This window comes from Mesoplodon densirostris, chromosome 3, assembly GCF_025265405.1.
Source record: "Mesoplodon densirostris isolate mMesDen1 chromosome 3, mMesDen1 primary haplotype, whole genome shotgun sequence".
NCBI classification, from domain to species: Eukaryota; Metazoa; Chordata; class Mammalia; order Artiodactyla; family Ziphiidae; genus Mesoplodon; species Mesoplodon densirostris.
In genome coordinates this window covers 147,398,590-147,419,347 of record NC_082663.1, presented here as the reverse complement: position 1 = coordinate 147,419,347, position 20,758 = coordinate 147,398,590, and the positions used below count along the sequence as shown (strand labels likewise).

Genomic DNA, 20,758 nt, shown 5'->3' with positions numbered 1-20,758 from the left:
GTTCGATCCCTGGTTGGGGAACTAAGATCCTGCATGATGCTCAGTGTGGCCAAAAAAAAAAAAAGATGGTGGGCTAGATCTGGCCCATGGGCCATAGTTTGCACACTTCAGTTGTCGATTATTCTATCAAAGGAATAAACCATGATTTTATCTATCTCTTCTATGGTGATAGCTTTTTGGGAATGAACATGGCATGCAGTTCTCAAACAAGGACATTATTTTGGTCACATTTGTGTGCCCCCTGCCCTCCGTGCAAGCTCCTGTATCTCTCCCTGCCCCGTTGACTATGGTTCCTGGAATTATCCCCCAGGTTCTACCCTCTGGACCAGTCCCAGCCTGGATGTGGGAAGGGAAGGCTCTCGAAGGAGAGGCTGTGGCACCACTAGGTCCCTGGACTCTACCCTGGGGGCTTCCTTTTAGCCCCGGATGTGGGAAGGGAGGCCCAGGATGCCAGGGGTCTTAGCCAAGACAGGAAGCCCCACACTCGGAGGCCTTAAAGAGAGAGCTGAGGCAGAGGCACGTCATTCGTGTCCAAAATTGGGCCTGCTGAGTCCACGGAGAGGGTAAGTGACAGTTGCTCCCGCCTTTAAGGGCAAAGCTAGGCCTCCAGCCCCGTCCCCCGTGGGGACCCAGGGTTCCCGATTGCACACATTCTGTGGGCCTGACCCTTCCCAGGTTGGAGAGGGGCTGACGCAGCTGGGGTCTCTCGGTTCCCTCTTGCAGCACCTACAGGATGAAGGCTCTCTCTGTCCTCCTCCTCCCAGTCCTGGGGCTGCTGGTGTGTGGCAAGTTGCTGTGTCCCATGGATAAAGCCATCAGTGAGAAGATCCAGGAATTCATCAGTTCCCTAAGTGAGCACCCTCGCATCCAACCTCGGCAGGGGCCTCAGGGGCCCCTCTGATCCCTGACATGGAGCGAACATCAAGCCAACCCCAACTCCAACCCCAACCAAATCTCAACCCCAACCCAACCCAACGCCATTTCCCACCCAGCTCCACCTTTAACAACAGCTCCAAACCCTCCTCCCTCCAAAACACCCACCTCAAAGCAGAATCTTGGGAGGTGATGAGCTCCCGACCCCCTGGGCCTTCCCCAGGGGCGTTTTCTTGAGCCCCCTGCCCACCTCCAAACCACCAGGGCCTGGGCAGCATGAGATTGGAGGAGGGGCAGCTCGGTTTCACAGTTACCTCGGTCACTCCTTCCATAGTTCCTGAGGCAGTAAGGGACATTGGCCTGGACTGCCGGAGTGTCACCTCCAGGGGGCACCTGGTCACTTGCCCCTCAGGTGAGTACAGAACCCGTGGTCCAGGCTCTCAGTTCTGTTCTCAGTACCCCAAAACCCCCTCCCCTACGTCCAGCCTCTATTTCTCTAGGACCACAGAGTCTCAGCCTCTACTTCTGTAATGTCCTGGTCTGCACTCCCAGCCTTGCCCCTTCCCCCAACTCCCGGACCCCATTTCCTCAGGACACTGGTGTCCAGGCCCCCAGCCTCCCCGCCGCCCACGCTGCCAGCCCCCTGGAACCCCAGGCCCGCAGCCTCTGGCTCAGAGTCCAAGCTCTCTCCTTCTCGCTCCCCCTCGCAGGTTTCGCCGTCACCGCCTGCACCTGTGGCTCTGCCTGTGGCTCGTGGGACGTGCGCGCCGAGACCACGTGCCACTGTCAGTGCGCCGGCATGGACTGGACCGGAGCTCGCTGCTGTCGCCTGCGGGCCGGAATAGCCTAAGGTTGCGCTTGCGGAAGGGCGCGGGCCTGGGGGCGTGGCCAGGCCTCGGAGGGGCGGGGTCCTGTCTCAGAGGGGCGGGGCTGGAAATAAACCTCCGAGAAGATGATGGAGAAAGCCCGGTCCCTGTGCTGTTGTCTTCTGTGGGGTGCGGGTGACTGAACCGGCATCTTCAAAAAGAGCAAGGCGCCAGAGGGAGGGGGGTGGGGGACAGCCGTGACTTTCTTCCGCCCCATTCCCCCCCCCTCCCTTGTCCGCCACTTCTACTTCCGAAAATGGGGCCTTAACTTCCTGTAATGACAACCACACCCAAGGCTCATGGCCTTCTTCAGGAGGGGAAGGGAGTGTAATGTTTATTTACTTATTTTTGGCTACACCGGGTGGGCATGTGGGATCTTAGTTCCCCGACCAGGAATCGAACCCGTGCTCCCTGCATTGGAAGCGTGGAGTCTTAACCACTGGACCAGCGGGGAGGTCCCGAGAGTGTTACCTTTGAGGCCACCTTGACGGTCACCCTAGGGTCTCGGGCCTCCTGGGAAGTTGCTGGGCCATTCTCCCCCACTGCTCACAATGAAGCCTCATCGGGATCTGGGTCTGTACAGGACAGGAACCCCCCCGCCCCCTACCCCACATACACTCCAGGGCCTCAAGCCACCAGCAGCCCCAGGGTCAGGGTGCATCCCTGAATCCATTGCTGAGTCCAGAGTCCTGAGCGCCATCCCTCACTCCCCACCTGCATCAAGGGACATTCGTACCCCTCATGAACACTCAAATATGAAAACACAGGGCAGGGGACTTGTTTGCTCTTTGGTGTATCCTGGCGCTTAGAAGAGAGCATGGCACATAGTAGGTGCTCAGGAAAATGTCTTGAATAAATAACCACACACATAGGTGAATACACCACCTAGGTACACACACTACACCTATGTACACAGTTACACATGGCCATGTGCACACACAGTACACAACCCAGTTACCACTGTCACACAAAGACACTGCGCCCACAGACACACATGCCCACTGTGGAGAAGGACCTAGGGACACATAGACACATGTATGCCTTAGACAGACACTCGTACTTCCAACATCAAGTCCCCACCCCAGCTTGGATGACATTGGTCTCAGTCTGGAGTCAAAGCCCTAGAAGGCAAATCCTCAGCATTGCTGTGGGCACAAATCCAGGTGATTCAACGTCCGGTTTCCTGAGAATCTTAACCCAGGAGTCTCAAAATCCAGCCCCTGAGAGATGCAGACAGAGACTTCAGAACACTTAGTGCCCAGTCATTTTTTAAATTTATTTATTTATTTATTTATTTATTTATTTATGACTGTGTTGGATCTTCGTTGCTGTGCACGGGCTTTCTCTAGTTGCAGTGAGCGGGGGCTACTATTCGTTGCGGTGGGCGGGCTTCTCACTGTCCTGGCTTCTCTTGTTATGGAGCACGGGTTCTAGGTGCACAGGCTTCAGTAGTTGTGGCACGTGGGCTCAGTAGTTGTGGCTCGTGGGCTCTAGAGCTCAATCTCAAGTAGTTGTGGCACACGGGCTTAGTTGCTCCACGGCATGTGGGATCTTCCCGGGCCAGGGCTCGAACCCATGTCCCCTGAATTGGCAGGCAGATTCTTAACCACTGCACCACCAGGGAAGCCCCAGTACCCAGTCTTAAGAGGGACCCAAGACTTAAATGTCACAGACCCCAGCAGCACACTCCAGAGGCTGAAGAATGGGTGACAGGGTGGGTTTGTGGTTTTCAGGATGTTTTGGACTCTCTTCCCACTGACAACCACCCCCTATGATGGTACACCCATCTGTCTGATCATGGTAGTCATGAGCTGAGATCACACAAACACTTCTGGTGCCCATGGAGCCCACCAGACCCCAATCCAGGGATTCCCCTCCCAGGTCCTCCCTCCTCACCCCACCTTGGCCATGGGGTTGGAGTGGGACCACTGAGTCAGAAGAGTGTTAAGGACCAGAGAGGGCGAGTGTAGTACCTTGTCCATCCCGCTCCCTCACTGTCCCCTGACCCTGATGCGAGTGCCTCTTTGTCTCCAAGACCCACAATTGTCCCCCTGTATCTGGACCCCAAGAAGAGCCTCTTTAGAGGTCTCAGTTCCAACACAGTCATCCTCCTGTCTCAGAGTGCAGACTTTGACAGGCAAAGCCCCTTCTTAAGCCTCTTTCTTCATTTGCCAACTGCCCAGCCCCCTGTAGTAGCCAAGACTGTGCTAGTTGCAGGTGCCGCAGACCCCCCCCGTCAAGCTAGCTCGAGCAAAAGTGGAAGGACATTTCTGGATTATGTAACTGAGAGGCTCAGGGTTAGAACAACAGACTCAGGTATGGCTGGATCTAGGGTCTCAGATAATGTCTCCAGGACCCGACTCCCTGTCAGGTCTGCTCTCCTTAAGTGTTGGCTTCACTCTCAAGCAAGTTCTCCCCTGTCACAGCACCAGGCTTATATCCTGGCAGTCTGACAGAGGGGAAAAAAGAGTGAATGCCCTTTTTCTTGGTTAACCCAATAAAAGCCTCAGGCTTGGGGACTTCCCTGGTGGTCCAGTGGGTAAGACTGCGTGCTCCCAATGCAGGGGGCTCAGGTTCAATCCCTGGTCAGGAAACTAGATCCCGCATGCATGCTGGCACAACCAAAATAAGCAAGCAAACAAAAGAATCCCAAAAGCCTTCGGCCTGAGTCTCATTGGTTGAGTCTGGCTCATTTTGCCCACCCCTTTGTCAAATTTTGGACTTTGATTGGCTGGGCCTGGATCATGTGCTCACCCTAAACCAATACCTGGTTAGGACACATTTTCTCTCTTAAAAGAAAATTGAAACTGTTGCTCCATGAAAGGATCTGGTCAGGCAACCCCATGGAGCCCTCTTAGGCCACCATGACATGGTTGCTTGTGGATTTCCAGTTCTGGGGCTACCTTTTTCTCAAAGTCCAGAGGGCTGGAGCCTGGTCTTAGCCTCATCGGAGCTAGGGAAACGTGTAATGCCACGGCCCCACCCCCTTTGCCTGTCCACCAGAGCAGAGCCAGTTCCCCATTGGTCCATCTCTTCTGTGGCTATTACATCATCAGGGGCGGGGTCACATCTCTCAATGGCTGACTTCTTTGTAAGAGGAGATGGAGGAGCTGGCATCTAATCATTATTAAATTGATCGTCCTTGAACAGACAAAATTGGCAATACTTTAGGAAAGAGAACATTATCCTCACCAGCCAGATCTCAGGGACCATTCCAAAGTTATCTAGAATTTAATCACATATTTTAAACCTAAAACATACTCACTTTCCACACATAGAAAGTTTTAAACTTATTTTTTCCAAAGGGAGTGTAACAGAGCAGGACCCTACGGGGCCTTCCCAGGACAGACACCACCTCCCCCCATGTCCTCTGCCTGCCTCTTGTCTGTAGAAAAAGTTTAGCCAAAGAATAAATTTAATCAGAGAAATGAAAACATGCAGAAGCAAAGAAGAACAGTCAAACAGGACAAAAGAATAGTTTTGCCATTCAGCAAAGTCAGGACCTTTAGTTCCTCCTCAAGGGCTATAGATAATATTCTGAGCCATAGGCTTTGAGCTGCTTAGTGGATACCAAAACCCCTACCAGGTGGGGGAAGTTAACTATGTGATGACCAGACTGTAGCCATGACATAAGCTGCCCCATCTTACACAATTTTGAGAACTGGCCTCAAGGAAATGGGAACAAACCAACCCTGGAACTGAAGATTAACTGTACTTAAAACAATCCAGATGACATTGATCACACCACTGCATGACCAACTTCAAGGTGATTGTCAGAGCCGACTCTACTGTTTCTGCATGTAGCCCCCTCCCTCCATGTATCCACCCCTGAAACTCCCCTTTAAAAGCTTTTGCCCCCTGATCGGCAGCTGGGAGATGTCTTTTGGACATGAGTCTGCCTTCTTCCCAGGTTGCTGGCCTCCTGAATAAAGCAACCTTTTCTTTTCAACCAACACTTGTCTCTCGAGTATCGGCTTTTGAGTGGTGATATGCCAAACCTGAGTTCAGTAACAGGAAAAAATTATAATATTCTAGACCAGCACTGTCCAATATGGCAGTGAAATGTAGCCAGTCCAAGTTGAAATGTGCCTTAAGTGTAAATACACGTTTGGTTTTGAAGACTTAGTACCCCCCCCCAAAAAAGGTAAAATGTCTCAATAAACATGTGGTTCACAAACAACTGATTAAAAAATAGTCCAAAAACCTGAATAGACATCTTTCCAAAGAAGACATACAGATGGCTAATGGGCACATAAAAAGATGCTCAACATCACTAATTATTAAAGAAATGCAAATTAAAGAATCCTCAGGATTACCCAGCCCTATCTTTGTTTTCTATAAAAATGTCCTGTTTCCTAAAGGCCTTGCTCTTATCATGGGTAATATTCACTTTAATCTACAGCAAAGATAAAATGATTATGTTATGTCTTTCAAATAACTCTTTTCTTAGAACTATGATGCCTCTTCCCCTCCCTGCCTGGCTTAGAGTGATTGACCTAAATATTTAGTCTTGTTCATTTTCTGATATCACACATCCTGTACTTCTTTTGGATATAAATAATAAAACTAATATCAATGTGAAAAAAAAAAAACCACAGTGAGATATCCCCTCAACTTATCAGAATGGCTTTTATTTAAAAGCCTACAAATGACAAATGTTGGCAAGGATGTGGAGAAAATAAAACCCTTATACACTGTTGGTAGGAATGTAAATTGGTCCAGCTACAATGCAAAACATTATGGTGGTTCCTCAAAAAACTAAAAATAGAACTAATATATGATCCAGAAATTCCACTCCTGGATATATATCCAAAAAATTGAAAACACTAATTTGAAATGATAAATGTACCCCAATGTTCACAGCAGCATTATTTACAATAGCTGAGATACGGAAGCAACCCAAGTTTCGATCAACAGACAAATGGATAAAGAGGATGTGATATATATGTGTGTATATATGTATATAAATATACATATATACACACATACATACACACACTGGAATATTACTCAGCCATGAAAAAGGATGAAATTCTGCCATTTGCAACAACATGGATGGACTTGGAGGGTATTATGTTTAGTGAAATCAGCCAGACAGAGAAAGACAAATACTGTATGTTATCACTTGTATGTGGAATATAAAAAAAATTTTTTAATGAATGTATATTAAAAAACAGAAACAGACTCACAGATATAGAGAACAAACTAGTGGTTACTAGTGGGGAGAGAGAAGGGGAAGGGACAATGTACGCTTAAGGGATTAAGAGATACACACTACTATGTATAAAGTAGATAAGCAACAAGGATATATGGTACAGCACAGGGAAATATAGCCATGGAGTATAGTCTATAAAAATATTGAGTCACTATGCTGTACACCTGAAACTAACATAATATTATAAACTGACTATACTTCAATTTTTAAAAACCCTGCCAAAAATCCACATTATACTCTATCAGAAGGCACCGCTCTAGACTTAAAGAAAAACTTCCTTATATACTTTGTCTCATTTTAATCCCCAGTTCTCAAGGTCAGATAGACACAAAGAGAGATTTAAGACACCTAGACAGAGTGGAGACAGTGTGAGTGCATGAATATGTATAAGCATGCAAATGAGCATGCCATGTGTACACGTGAACAGATATGCGACTGGGGGTATTCAGGAGTGTGTGTGTGCAAGTGTGTGTGTGGGTCTGGGTAGGCGAGCAGATGTGTGGATGCGGGTGGGTGTGTTTCTGAGTGTTTCTCTGTCAGGGGTCTCCAGGTGGAGGATGAACTACTTCCGGGGTTAGGTCAAGGTGATGTCTGGCGTCAGTCCCAAATGTAGGGGTGGAGTTCCAGTGGTTAGTTCCATTGCCTCATATCCGTTCCTCTCCTCCAAGGGGCCCTGAAGAAGTAGAACTTCTCAGGGTGGAGCTGAGGGCTGGGACTAGGGCAGCGGGAAGGTAGGTGTGGGGACCTAGGAATCCTGCCTCCAAGGCTGGATGCCCCTGCCCCCAAAAGTGGGACTCTGGGGAGCCACAGCATCTCCCGTGAGAGCAAGAGGGATGGGAAGATGAGGTTTATCCAGGTAGACACACACACAGCTTCCTGTAAAGTTCCTGACCATCCTCTTTTTAAAAAAAATTATTTTATTGACTATAATTGACATAGGACATTGCATAAGTTTACGATGTACAACATGTTGATGTGATACATTTGTATATTGCAATATGATGATCACCATTGCATTAGTTAACACCTCTACCCCAAGTTCCTGACCATCCGATTCTGTTTCTGGGTCTATGGGCATCTCTTCCTGGTCCTCCCTGAGACCTCTCCTAAGATCCCTCTCTAGCCGGGGTTGGGGTGAGAATGTCCCAGGGTGGGAGGGTCCTGCATCCCTGAAAAGAGGAGACTGACCTCTCCTTCCTCTCCTCCACCCCAACCCAGAGACTTCCTCATCTGCCCAGAAGCTTTCTGGCGGGTGGGGTTGTGTGTAGACAAATTGGTAGGCTGGGGACTTCAGAGGCTGAGGAAAGCTACATGAACCAGGAGATCGAGATGCAGGCGGCGGCCTTCAAAGACAAGAAATGGGGGTCCCCAGCCAATAAAGAAGGTTAGACACCTTGGGTGGGGAGGGGAGAGGTCAAGAGCTGAAAGTGGGGGCCAGAGGGTTCCTTCCCCCACCCAGAGTGTGTGTGTGTCTGTTTATCACCCAAATGTTCACTCACATCCTCTCCACTTAATCAAGATGTAGATCTTAGTTCCCCACTCCTTATCTGTACACCCAGAAGCTTGTTGCATGCAGGGCTCCATGAATCCAGACGTCTGAGGCCCCTCTCCCACCCTCACCCCCATCCCAGCGCTCTCGGCAGCTTTCTTCAATCACTCTCACTGACCTGCCCACAGGTGCAGATGACCCTGCCTATGAGAATATCACCTTCAAAACCCAGCACCAGCCAAAGGGCAGTCATTCACCACCCAAGAGTAAGGGTAAGCCCACTAGCCCACATCACACAGCCTTGGGAGGGGCCCATGGGAGGGACAAGGGGCAGTGTGTGGAGGTCAGGGTCAATGGTGTGGGGTGTGGTGGCGTCAAGGCTTGTGTGTGACAGCGGTGGGGGGTAGCTTTGAGGAGGTGGTGATAATGATGATGTGATTGTGCCGGTGGGGGTGCTGGTGAAGGTCTGGGTGTTGGTGATAGTGAGTAGGGGACCACGTAGTGGATCGGGACAGAACCACCTAGATAGAGCTGATGAGGGTGCTGATGAGGTCCTGGTGATGGAAACAATGCTGGTAACAACGGGTATTGATGTTGGTGGGTGTTGGTGACAGGGATGTTAAGGGGGGCATGTTGGTGGCAGTGTTGTTGATGGCCATAGCTGCTTATGGTATCGGGAACAGTGGGTGTAGGTGAAGAGCTGTCGCTGGTGCTACAGTCAGTGTTGATGGTCTAAGTGGCAGTGTTGGGCCCTGGAGATGACCTGTCCTGCCTCTACCCCATTCCAGCCCAGTCCAAGCCACCCTCCAACCCTGCCCAGGTCCCCCATTGGTTGCCTAGAGCCATGATGAGTCTGTATGTTCTCCTCGCTCTGTCCTGCATCGTCCTCTTAGCCTTGGTCCTGGTGAAGAGTGAGTGAGGTGTTTTGTTCTGTTTTGGTGGTGGAGGAAGGGGCTGGGGCAGTGTGGAGGGGTTCCCAGGAGCTGGGGCGGTCCAGCGCTGCTCCCAACTGCAGACCTGAGGCGATTCTAAGGTTTTCTTGCCTCCCCACCCCATCCTGAACAGATTCCGAGATGTCCCAGGAGCTGCTGGTCTTGAGAAGGGAGCTCCAGAACGGTGAGGGAAGGACCTGGGTCGGGGTGGCGGTAGGGAGAGCAGAGGTGACACAGACAACCCTGATCCACACCCTCAGTCTCCCTTTCAGTGAGAGAGTGCCAGGACAAGGAGAAGAAGCGCTGGAGCGATGTCGAGCAGGGCATTGACACGGTCAAGAGCAAGGTCCATGAAGGGAACCAGAAACTGAGGACGCTGGCGACAGGTGCCCTTATAGACCTCCACTGGGCGAATTTGCCTCCATGCCCAATATTGGGCTGGGTGCTGGGGAGTCGGGGGAGGGGACAGCAGGGGTCCCGCCCTTCCAGAGCACAAGGTTTGGAGAGGTGATGGATGTCACCCTCCAAGTCACTTGGGGAGTATATAAATGCATGGGAACTCCAAGTACATGGGCTGTGTGGCACCCCAGGTTGGGGGCTGGGCAGGGAGAAGGCTTCCAATAAAGCTAAGAAAGCCCCACTTGAGCTTTTTCCTGTCTCTCCCCAGTCTCAAACATAAACGAAATCAAGGCTACATTACAGAAAATCCTCCAGATGTTGAAGATGCCAAATCCAAGTAAGTTGGGCCCAGGGGAGGCGGATGAGGGGCCCCCTTGGATTTGGCCCCAGGTTCTCTTTCAAGAGTGGGATCTGTCTGACCTCGGGTCTCCACCGTTCACCCCCGCCCCCACCCTGCAGAGCCCACACCTCAATAAAAGAAAAGACATCAAAGCCCTGGCTACACCTCGGAGGACAAGATAGCACCTCTCAGTCAAGATGGGAAATGGGGGCCCCAGCCTGGTCTGAAGCTGTGCTTCATCCCACGTGTAGAAAATCATGTGTCTTGGTGAATGTGTTGTGGAGTTGCGTGTGTGCATATGTGCTTGTGTGTCGGGGTTAGCACTTCACGGAGGGCGGGTATTTCAGTGTTTCCCACAGGAGGGTGTTATGGGTGAATGTTGAAGGTGGGAGTCACAGCGAGTATGGGGTGCACCCCTATGTCACTGTACATGTGATGCACATGTGTATTTCAGCGTGTTGTGAGTGTAATGCATGTCACCGTGGGTGGCTGTGGCGACCACAGTAGTGTGTCACTGTGGGTGTGCATGTTGGTGACACGTGTTACACGTGCCCATTTCAGCATAAACACATGTGTGTCCTGCGGGATGTTGTGTGATGGAGGTGTGAGTGGGTGGGGTGGGCACACCATGGGAATGTATCACTGTAATTGTGGGCGTGTGCCCTGTCACACCCACCTGTCACGCTGTGCCGGCCTGAACAGGTGTGTGTCAACACGAGTGTGCCTGATTATGCCACTGAGGGTGCTCAGAGCATGGACCCGCATGTGTCCATTTGTTTCTGCCCTCACATTCCGCGATTCATGATGATAAAGGCCAAGGGGAAACAACGCGGCTTTCAGATCTGTTATTGGTGTGGCTGGGGAGCTTTGGAACCTGGTAGGGAGGGTCTGTAAGTGTTCAGACTCGGAGAATGAGAAAGGTCACACGGTGAACACGTGGACGTAATGCCAGGAACCCTGGGGGCAGGAGAACCAATGTCCGCAGTGGGTCCCAGTGTGTCCATGAATGTGTACCCTGGGAGCGACTAAGTCCCTGCGCCGCTGAGTGTGTGCCCATGAGGGTCTGTGGCCTGAGATGTCCAATGTCTCCCTAAGTGTTCATGGGCCCACGAATGTATGAGCCCCTGAGTATGTACTGTGCTTGTGAATGTATCTGTCCACAGGGCATGTATTCATGAGGGCACATGTCCTTAAGTGTACTATGCCCACGGCTCATGGATGTACGTCCTCTGAGAACTTGTGCCCACAGACATGCGTATGGACCCTAAGACAAGTGGACATGTTCGCATGGACATATGTGTGTCCCTAAGACAGGTGAGTGTGTGTGCATGAGCATACGTGTGCCCCCGAGACAAGTAGACATATGCCCAAGGACGCACATGTTCCTAAGACAGAGACGTGTGCCCATCATCAAATGTGTGCTCCTGAGCAGATGGACGACCCGTGCCGCTGTCCCCTTGATCACGGGCCAACCAAGGCCAACCAGGCCCCCGGCCCGGGCCGCACCCCTCTGTAGGGTCGCACGGACACGCGCACCCCCGTGCGGCCACTCTAGGGAATCACAGAGCGCGCCCCGCCCGTCCCGCCTCGGCGCCTGCGCACGCCGGGACTTTTACGGCGCCGTAAAGCAGCTCGGCCGAATTGGCTGCCGCAAGTCCCGGTGAGACCCCGCCCGTCACCACCCCTCCCGGCGCCGTGCCGCGTCCGTTCCCCGACCCCTCTCCGCGGGTCTTTGGGTCCTGGGTCAGGGTCTCGGCGTCCACGATCCCCGGAATCCCTCTTCGGCCCACCCCGGGGGACCATGAGGAGGGTGGGCTCCTTCCCGATCCCTCTGCCTGGTCCATGCCGGGGCCGGGGTCGCGGGATCCCGGTCTTTCCACGGCTTAGCTCACCAACCCCATGGCAGGCGGGTGGAGGGGTCTCAACACTCCCCCCTCCCCTCTCGCGCGCTGGGCAGTCCCCATGTAGGCAGCTGCGCACCGGGGCAGGGGCGTCCTGGAGCTCTTGAGATTCCCCTCCCGTGGTCTTTTCATCCCCCACGCAGACCTGGTTGGGGCCCTCTCAGCATCCCCAGACCCTTCCGGCTTCTGGCCAGGTGCCTGCGTAGTGGGGGCGGGGTTCTCAGTTACCCCTGCCGAACCCACCCTTAGCAGGGGTGTGTGTGTCTCAGAGACCTTGGGATTCCCCGCCCCGCCCCATCCGCTGCCATTCCCATCGCTGATCCACATTATTTTTTTTTTTTTTTTTTTTTTTGGTCTCAGCACCCACTAGGGATTTTCTCCCAGCAACCCCCTTCCGGGTCTCTCGCCACCGACAGCCGTGGCTTCACGCCCTGTGTTGGGAGGATCACTGCCCCCCTTCCTGGCTCCCCTAACCCCCGGGTCCGACAGTCTGCCCCCTCCCTCTTTCCACGGTGCAGCTACCTTTCTGGAAAGCACGCGGGTGGGGGGTTCCCAACGCCTTCTCTGGCTGCCCCTCCAGTCTTTTTACAAACGCAGGCCCACTCAAAGAGGCATGCTTCGTGCATGACAAATTGGTGCTGCCCGAGGGTGCGGGTTTGGAAGGGTTCCCAGCATCCTCTCCTGGCTTGCCCCATGTGTCTTGCCTGTTCCCCAAGCCCCCAACCCTCCTGGCCGTTGGTCTCCACACACCCGCTACTCCTCTCTCCCAGTTTCTCTGACTTTCCGCAGGGGAGAGGCAGGGAAGTTCTCTTCACCCAGGGAAGTCAGCGCTGTTGCTGCTGGAGCGCATGGCGGGGGGAGGGATAGTTGCAAGTGTACTCTCACGGCCCCCATCCTCGTCCCCTTCCTGCCCTAGGTTTGACGCCCCCCTCCCCGCGCACTAGTTTTCTGGTTACTCGTACAGGCGGCGGAGGGCTTAGCACGGTGCTTTGAACGCACAAGGATCACCTGGAACTCGAGGGGTGGTTTCGAGCGCCCCCTTCTGGTCCCCCTCTTGTCTCTCCTCCCACCTTCCCCCTCCACCCCTCTCCCTCCCAAATCCTCTCCTCGCCTAAGGTACAAGCCTACCCCCTCTCCCGTTTGGCCGTCGCTGGCTAGGCGTAACGGAGGTATGCTTTACGCTCAGGTGGGTACCTCCTTTCCTTCTACTCATCTCTTCCCACGTGGGAAATCACTGATGGAGCGCACAGGGAGGTGGTAGAGAGGGGCTCCTTCCCGCCTCTGACACCCACGTTTTCTCGTCTCCCCGCAGGGCAGCGGCGGCATGGAGGCGCGCTTCACGCGCGGGAAGTCGGCGCTGCTGGAGCGCGCGCTGGCCCGGCCGCGCACCGAGGTGAGCCTGAGCGCCTTCGCGCTGCTCTTCTCCGAGCTGGTGCAGCACTGCCAGAGCCGCGTCTTCTCTGTGGCGGAGCTGCAGGCTCGCCTGGCCGCGCTAGGCCGCCAGGTGGGCGCCCGCGTTCTGGATGCGCTGGTGGCTCGCGAAAAGGGCGCCCGGCGCGAAACCAAGGTGCTGGGCGCCCTGCTCTTCGTTAAGGGCGCCGTGTGGAAGGCGCTCTTCGGCAAGGAGGCCGACAAGCTGGAGCAGGCCAATGACGACGCCCGCACCTTTTACATCATCGAGCGGGAGCCGCTCATCAACACGTACATCTCCGTGCCCAAGGAGAACAGCACGCTCAACTGCGCCAGCTTCACGGCTGGCATCGTGGAGGCGGTGCTCACGCACAGTGGCTTCCCCGCCAAGGTCACGGCGCACTGGCACAAGGGCACCACGCTCATGATCAAGTTCGAGGAGGCGGTCATCGCCCGAGACCGGGCCCTGGAGGGCCGCTGATTCCGCCCCCCCCCCCCCAATCCTTATAAAGGATGAAGATAGCCCCCTTCCCAAGCGTGTCTTGTGTCTTGTGTGAGGGCCTCAGAGATCCGCTCAACACCTTGACCCGGGAATTCCCTGGCGGTGCAATGATTAGGACTCGGCGCTTTGGCACTTTCACTGCCGAGGGTGCGGGTTCAATCCCTGGTCAGGGAACTAAGACCCCGCAAGCCCCGTAGCGTGGCCAAACAAAACGAAAACACCCACCTTGACCCAGGCCCCTGCCTCAGGCTGCTGAGGGATGCCAAGGCCCAAGCGTTTTTATTTATTATTATTATCTTTAAAAATATTTTATTTATTTATTTGGCTGCTCCAGGGTCTTAGTTGCGGCATGCGGGATCTAGTTCCCTGACCAGGGATCGAACCCGGGCCCCCTGCGTTGGGAGCACGGAGTCTTAACCACTGGGCCACCAGGGAAGACCCCCCAAGTGTGTTTATAGTACAATGGGGAGGTGGGGTGGGGGCAGAGGGAAGATAAACCAGGCCCAAGGAGTTGCTGGTATGGCTGCAGTAGGGAGAATGCTGGCACCTTCCGGAATCGCAGCTGGAGGCCATCCCTCGGCTGAGGAGGTGGGTGTGGGGGGAGTATCAGGGTGGAGAGATCAGGCCAAGGGAGACTCTCTAGACCAGGGGCTGGCACACTTTTTCTGTAAAGGACCAGAGGGTGAATAGTTTGCGCCCAGCAGCCTCTGTCCAACTACTTGCACTGTAGACAGCAGTAGGTTAAGGAGTGGGTGTAGCTGTGTGTCTAGAAAACAGACAGAGGGTGGTTGTTTGTCAACCCTCCACACCTTTTTTTTTTTTAATTTATTATTTATTCTATTTTTGGCTGCGTTGGGTCTTCGTTGCTGCACACGGGCTTTCTCTAGTGGCGAGCAGGGGCTATTCTTCGTTGCGGTGGGCGGGCTTCTCATTGCGGTGGCTTCTCGTTGCAGAGCATGGGCTCTAGGCGCGCGGGCTTCAGTAGTTGTGGCACGTGGACTCAGTAGTTGTGGCGCACGGGCTTAGTTTCTCCACGGCACGTGGGATCTTCCTGGACCAGTGCTCGAACCCGTGTACCCTGAATTGGCAGGCGGATTCTTAACCACTGCACCACTAGGGAAGTCCCCAACCCTTTTTTTTTTTTTTAAACCCTTGCTACTCAAAAGTGTGGTCCCGGGCCTCGGTGTCAGCATCCTCCAGGAGCCTGTCGGAAATGCAGACCCTCAGGCCCACCCCAGACTACCCTCTCAGAGCCTGCATTTTAGCGAGGTCCCCAGGGGATTCCTGTGTGCAAACTGGGGCGACTGCCCCCCTCCACCCCCCAAGAGTTTCCAATGCTGCAGATCTGGGGTGAGCCGGGGATTTGCATCTCTAACAAGTTCCTAGGAACTTTTGTTAACTCCAGGGGCCTCACTTTGAGAACCCTGGCCTGAGAGACCTGGTTCTCTAGGGGAAACAGGCAGGTTCACTTGAAAGTCATCTGGGTGCTTAAAATAGTTTGCGGTTCATCTCTAAACACATGATCCCATTACCTGAACACACGTTCCTTGTTGACAAAGGAAAGTAACTACATTTCAGGCAAACTGCCCTTTTGACCACCACCCTTGGTCTCTTGATCACTCCTCACACTTCCCGCCACCCCAATGAAAGCCCTTCAGGACTTTGGAGGGGAAAATGTCTTCACACTTTCGCTTCCCCCCTCACGCCCTTGGCCAAGACCTGAACAAGTGTGTTTTGTTTGTTTTCTTTTTTTGCGGTTCGCGGACCTCTCACCGCTGCGGCCTCTCCCATTGCGGAGCACAGGCTCCGGACGCGCAGGCTCAGTGGCCATTGCTCATGGGCCCAGCCGCTCTGCGGCACGTGGGATCCTCCCGGACCGGGGCACGAACCCGCGTCCCCTGCATCGGCAGGTGGACTCTCAATCACTGCGCCCAGGGATTCTCAGCGGGGGGACACCCTGGGCCAAACTCCTGGACGGGCTGCTTTCCAACTCCAGGGTTGATACTCTGCCTCTCAGGAAGACGTCCACCTGTGCCCCCATGTTCCACCTACCAACCAGGGCTAGGCCAGGCTGTCCACCGAGCAGGGAGGGGCCTGGCTGGAATGTCCCCGGACCGTGCACTCCAAGAGAGCAGGCACCGTGTTACCTCATCTGTCATGCTGTGTCCCCAGCTTGAGGACAGGTAGCCCTCAGTACATGTCTACTGAATGAATGACTCTGGTGGCCTGAGGCTGTTCATTCTGGGCCCCCAAATGTCCCTCTCAACCTTGATCAGGGCTAATTATGGGGACCTGAACCTACTGCATGTTTTGCTGGGTGACAGGCGAGGAACATTTTTAGCAGGGGAGAAAGTTGTCAGGTGGGCAACAGAGAGAGGTCACTGGGGGCCACTGGGTGGGCAAAGATGGCAGGAGGCCTGGGAGGTGGGGACCCTGGGGGACTTTCATGGAGGCCAGGTGGGGGTGGGGACACTGCGGGGGGCTGTCACCTGGTCCAGGAGCCAGAGGAGGTGGCCTGGGGCAGTGGCAATGGGGATGGAGAGAAGCAGGTCGGTTTGAGATGAGATGGCCTTTATGATGGGAGGGACGTGGGGGTGGGTGCTTGGAAGATGCTATGGAAAATGACCAGTGTGGGTGGACAGCTGGGCAGTGAGGACACAGGAAGGAGGAGAGAAAGTTTGGGAACAAGTCCTGCTGGGCTGTGGGGAGGCCACAGGATGGGGTTCTGGATAGAGGCTGGGCCTGTGATGGAATCTGGAGCTTCAGAGCTTCTAACAACTCTGCAGGCCCAGGCGCCCCAGCCCGAGGCCATACTGGTGCCCAGTGGCCCTACATGTTCTAACTGGGACTCAACGACTTGCGTGATGCTAGGTTCCTGCCAAGACTCAATTTAGACACCCACACAACACACACACACGCCACAAAAGCACAAATCGACATGCAAAGACATCCACACAACACACATACAAAGATTCAGACAGGGTTTCCCTGGTGGTGCAGTGGTTGAGAGTCCGCCTGCCGATGCAGGGGACATGGGTTCGTGCCCTGGTCCAGGAAGATCCCACACGCCGCGGAGCCGCTAGGCCCGTGAGCCATGGCTGCTGAGCCTGCACTTCCGGAGCCTGTGCTCCGCAACAGGAGAGGCCACAGCGGTGAGAGGCCCGCGTACCGCAAGAAAAAAAAAAAAAGATTCAGACACACGGACAAACAGCACTATCCAACCACAGATACCTACACAATGCAAAACTGCACATGCCCCACGTGCACACAGACACAACCCAGAGGCATCTACACAACACACACAAAGATACAGACCACAGGATATCACCAAACCACACACGTACACAACGCATACACTTAGATATACACAGACACAGACAAATACACAGAAATGCACAGAGGTACACACAACACACACACAAACACACAGAGACAACACACAGTGGGACTACAGATGCAAGATAGACGCACCCAATGTGCACACAGATACACACAGCGTAATCACATGCACACATAAACACAAACGCACATATCAATGTACCAAAACATACACACACAAAACGCACATAGAGACACACCACAGATATGCAACACACATGCACACGCGCAAGTACACGGTCATACAGACACACACGTACGCCCTCTACCGGTCTTCTGCAGAACTGTTTCCAAAGAGGGCTTGATGGACAGAAGCAGGGCCCTCCTCCAGCAGCCCTCCTGCTGGAGGAGGGGAGGAGGGCTGGACTTGGCCCTCCTCTCCCCACCCCCCATCCCCCACAGGCCTCAGTTTCCCCTTAGGACCTCTCCCTCCACCTCTGTACCACCGCCCGGCTTCAGTCACCCCCAATCCTTGCTACTTCCCACATCTCTGTGTTCAGCCCCGTGCATCTCCTGTGCATCGTTCGTTCATGCGACGAAAAAACTCATCAATAGTCAATCTAAGAAAGAAACGGAGAATTTTATTGGAGCCAACCTGAGGATTATAACCTGGGAGACAGTCTCTCAGAGAGCTCTGAGGGCTGTTCCGAAGAGGTAAAGGGGGAGGCCAGTATAGATGTGATTTTGGAGAAGGAGGGTTCGTGCAATCGAGCAGTCATCTTCTTATTAATTTTTTAACTTTAACTTTTTAATTTTTTTATTTTTGGCTGTGCCACGTGGCATGTGGGATTTTAGTTCCCCAACCAGGGATGGAACCCACACCCCCTGCATTAGAAGCACAGAGTCTTAACCACTGGACCACCAGGGAAGTCCCTCATCTTTTTTTTTTTTTAATTTTATTGAAGTATAGTTGATTTACAATGTTGTGTTAATTTCTGCTATACAGCAAAGTGACTCAGTTATACATATATATTCTTTTTCATATTTCATATTTGAGTACTCATCTTGGTAGAAGGTTGCTGCTGTTCTCGACGAACAGATATCTTAGTTAATGGTTTTAGTGGTTTCCTAAGGATGGGATGATGCAAGAAACTGAGTTCATAAAACTGTCTTCTGGAAATCTCTGTCTATCCGATGGCCAGTTCTGCCAATTTTGCTACAGCACAAAGTGCCTCATCCTGATCTTCGCCCTGAATTTCTTGTTGTAGGTCGGCAACTGCAGTGGCTAATGACTTGATTCTTGTAGAACTGGATGGTGGGCAATAAACATTCTTTGTTTTACAATCCCCTCCCTTTCGGTCTTAATTTTGACCAAAGTTTGGGAGGCATTTCGTGACCAATTTGTCCCATGGTGCTAGGAATGCTCATTCCAGGTCTGGCAAAGATTTCATGGATAGAGGCACTCAGTGTGCTATTAGTGGACTGTTACAGTAGCCAAAAGCTTCTGGACTACCTCTCTTACTAGCTCGTTATGGTCCAGGAAATGGTTCCCTCTGTTGCTTCTTCCCATAGCTAGAGTTACACTATTAAAATCACTGATCTTATAAGACTATATATTTGATCAACCGTTTCAAGTCACCTAATCATGATTAAATCTACCTGAGGCTCGATTACACATTTTTTTAAAGTCTTCTTTTTAATAAATTTATTTATTTTATTTTAGTTATTTATTTTTGGCTGTGTTGGGTCTTTATTGCTGCACATGGGCTTTCTCTAGTTGCGGCGAGTGGGGGCTACTCTTTGCTGTGGTGCGTGGGCTTCTCATTGCGGTGGCTTCTCTTGTTGCAGAGCATGGGCTCTAGGCACGTGGGCTTCAGTAGTTGTGCACATGGGCTCAGTAGTTGTGGCTCGTGGGCTCTAGAGCGCAGGCTCAGTAGTTGTGGTGCATGGGCTTAATTGCTGTGCAGCATGTGAGATCTTCCCAGACCAGGGCTTGAAGCATGTCCCCTGCATTAATAGGTAGATTCTTAACCACTGCACCACCAGAGAAGTCCCTCGATTACACATTTGGTAATGAAAGAAACAATAATCTGGTAAAATAGGCAGAATACAAGTAATATAGGTAGTGGCATTAATAAGGTCATAAGTAAGTATTTAAGCTGAGAACTACCATTAGGTACTGCCCAGGATCGCCCCAGGTTGTCTGACCAGTCTGTTCTGCATCCATCTCTATCTTTTTTTTTTTTTAAAGAAGATGTTGGGGGTAGGAGTTTATTAATTTATTTATTTATTTTTGCTGTGTTGGGTCTTCGTTTCTGTGCAAGGGCTATCTCTAGTTGTGGCAAGCGGGGGCCACTTTTCATCGTGGTGTGTGGGCCTCTCACTGTCGCGGCCTCTCCTGTTTCAGAGCACAGGCTCCAGATGCTCAGGCTCAGTAGTTGTGGCTCACGGGCCTAGTTGCTCCATGGCATGTGGGATCCTCCCAGACCAGGGCTCGAACCTGTGTCCCTGCATCGGCAGGCAGATTCTCAACCACTGCGCCACCAGGGAAGCCCATCCATCTCTATCTTTAAAGAAAATGGTATATTAGCATTGTATGGAAAGTTCACCGAAGATGTCTGCACCTATAAGGCGAGTGGTGGCTCGTCGTGACCCCTTACAGATTGTGGAAGGAATGTCACCGTCTAAGGAGTTACAAGGCTGGCGCCAGAAGGAGAAAATTGATCTTTATGGTTGAGCAGGTATTTCTGCCGTTGGGGAGGTCTGGTTCACGCCTAATGCAGATGCACGATGCACACAAGAGGGCGAGGGAGGAGACCAAAGGGCAGAGGAAAGATTTTATGTTTAAATTTTTCTTGTCTCCCCTTAAAATGTGAATTTTTATTTCATCACTGTCATTCACTCATTCATTCATTCATGCATCCAGTGAGACACTGGACACCATGATGGGCCCTTGGGGCTGATGTCACGAACAAGCTGGACAAAAACTCTACCCTTAGGGCTTCCCTGGGTGGCGCAATGGTTGAGAGTCCACCTGCTGATTCAGGGGACACGGGTTCGTGCCCCAGTCCGGGAGGATCCCACATGCTGCGGAGCGGCTGGGCCCGTGAGCCATGGCCGCTGAGCCTGCGTGTCCGGAGCCTGTGCTCCGCAACGGGAGAGGCCACAGCAGTGAGAGGCCCACGTACCACACACACACACACAAAAACTCTACCCTTGGAGCTGACGTTCTATCCGGGGAGACAGACAAATGTCAGATGGTGACGGATGTCAGAGACATAAAGGAGATAGGAGGAGGGGGTGTCAGAGGCACTATTTAAATAGTGATCCAGGAAAGCTCTCTGAGCGGGTAATGTTTAGCTGGAACCCCTGCAGAAAATGAGACCCCAGCTCATGGATAGAGGGAGGGATCCCCAGCAGGGGAAACAGCACGTACAAAGGGCAAAGAAGAGCCTGCAAGGCCCCGTGTAGCTGCCACCTTCCCCTTCTGCACACGCCTGGGGATCCCCTGGG

General features: G+C 52.7%; 3 protein-coding genes across 4 annotated transcripts; all 3 read left to right on the top strand.

The window, feature by feature from the left end:
* Positions 1 to 426: 426 nt before the first annotated feature.
* RETN (resistin) lies at positions 427 to 1,723 on the top strand. Its single transcript, XM_060094485.1, has 4 exons — positions 427 to 563; positions 724 to 851; positions 1,208 to 1,285; positions 1,584 to 1,723. Exons 1-4 carry the CDS (start codon positions 427 to 429, stop codon positions 1,721 to 1,723), a joined length of 483 nt encoding a protein of 160 aa, XP_059950468.1.
* A 6,542-nt stretch (positions 1,724 to 8,265) lies between these two features.
* Positions 8,266 to 11,778, top strand: MCEMP1 (mast cell expressed membrane protein 1). Its single transcript, XM_060094484.1, has 9 exons — positions 8,266 to 8,338; positions 8,632 to 8,715; positions 9,232 to 9,354; positions 9,509 to 9,559; positions 9,636 to 9,761; positions 10,043 to 10,111; positions 11,364 to 11,428; positions 11,547 to 11,626; positions 11,670 to 11,778. Exons 1-9 carry the CDS (start codon positions 8,266 to 8,268, stop codon positions 11,776 to 11,778), a joined length of 780 nt encoding a protein of 259 aa, XP_059950467.1.
* TRAPPC5 (trafficking protein particle complex subunit 5) lies at positions 11,731 to 13,948 on the top strand. Of its 2 annotated transcripts, none has more exons than XM_060092318.1 (2): positions 11,731 to 11,774; positions 13,328 to 13,948. In XM_060092318.1, exon 2 carries the CDS (start codon positions 13,340 to 13,342, stop codon positions 13,904 to 13,906), a length of 567 nt encoding a protein of 188 aa, XP_059948301.1. In that variant the 5' UTR covers positions 11,731 to 11,774; positions 13,328 to 13,339; the 3' UTR covers positions 13,907 to 13,948. The 2 variants fall into 2 exon arrangements, with proteins under 2 accessions (XP_059948301.1, XP_059948300.1); XM_060092317.1 differs by lacking the exon at positions 11,731 to 11,774 and adding an exon at positions 12,996 to 13,201.
* Positions 13,949 to 20,758: the final 6,810 nt, after the last annotated feature.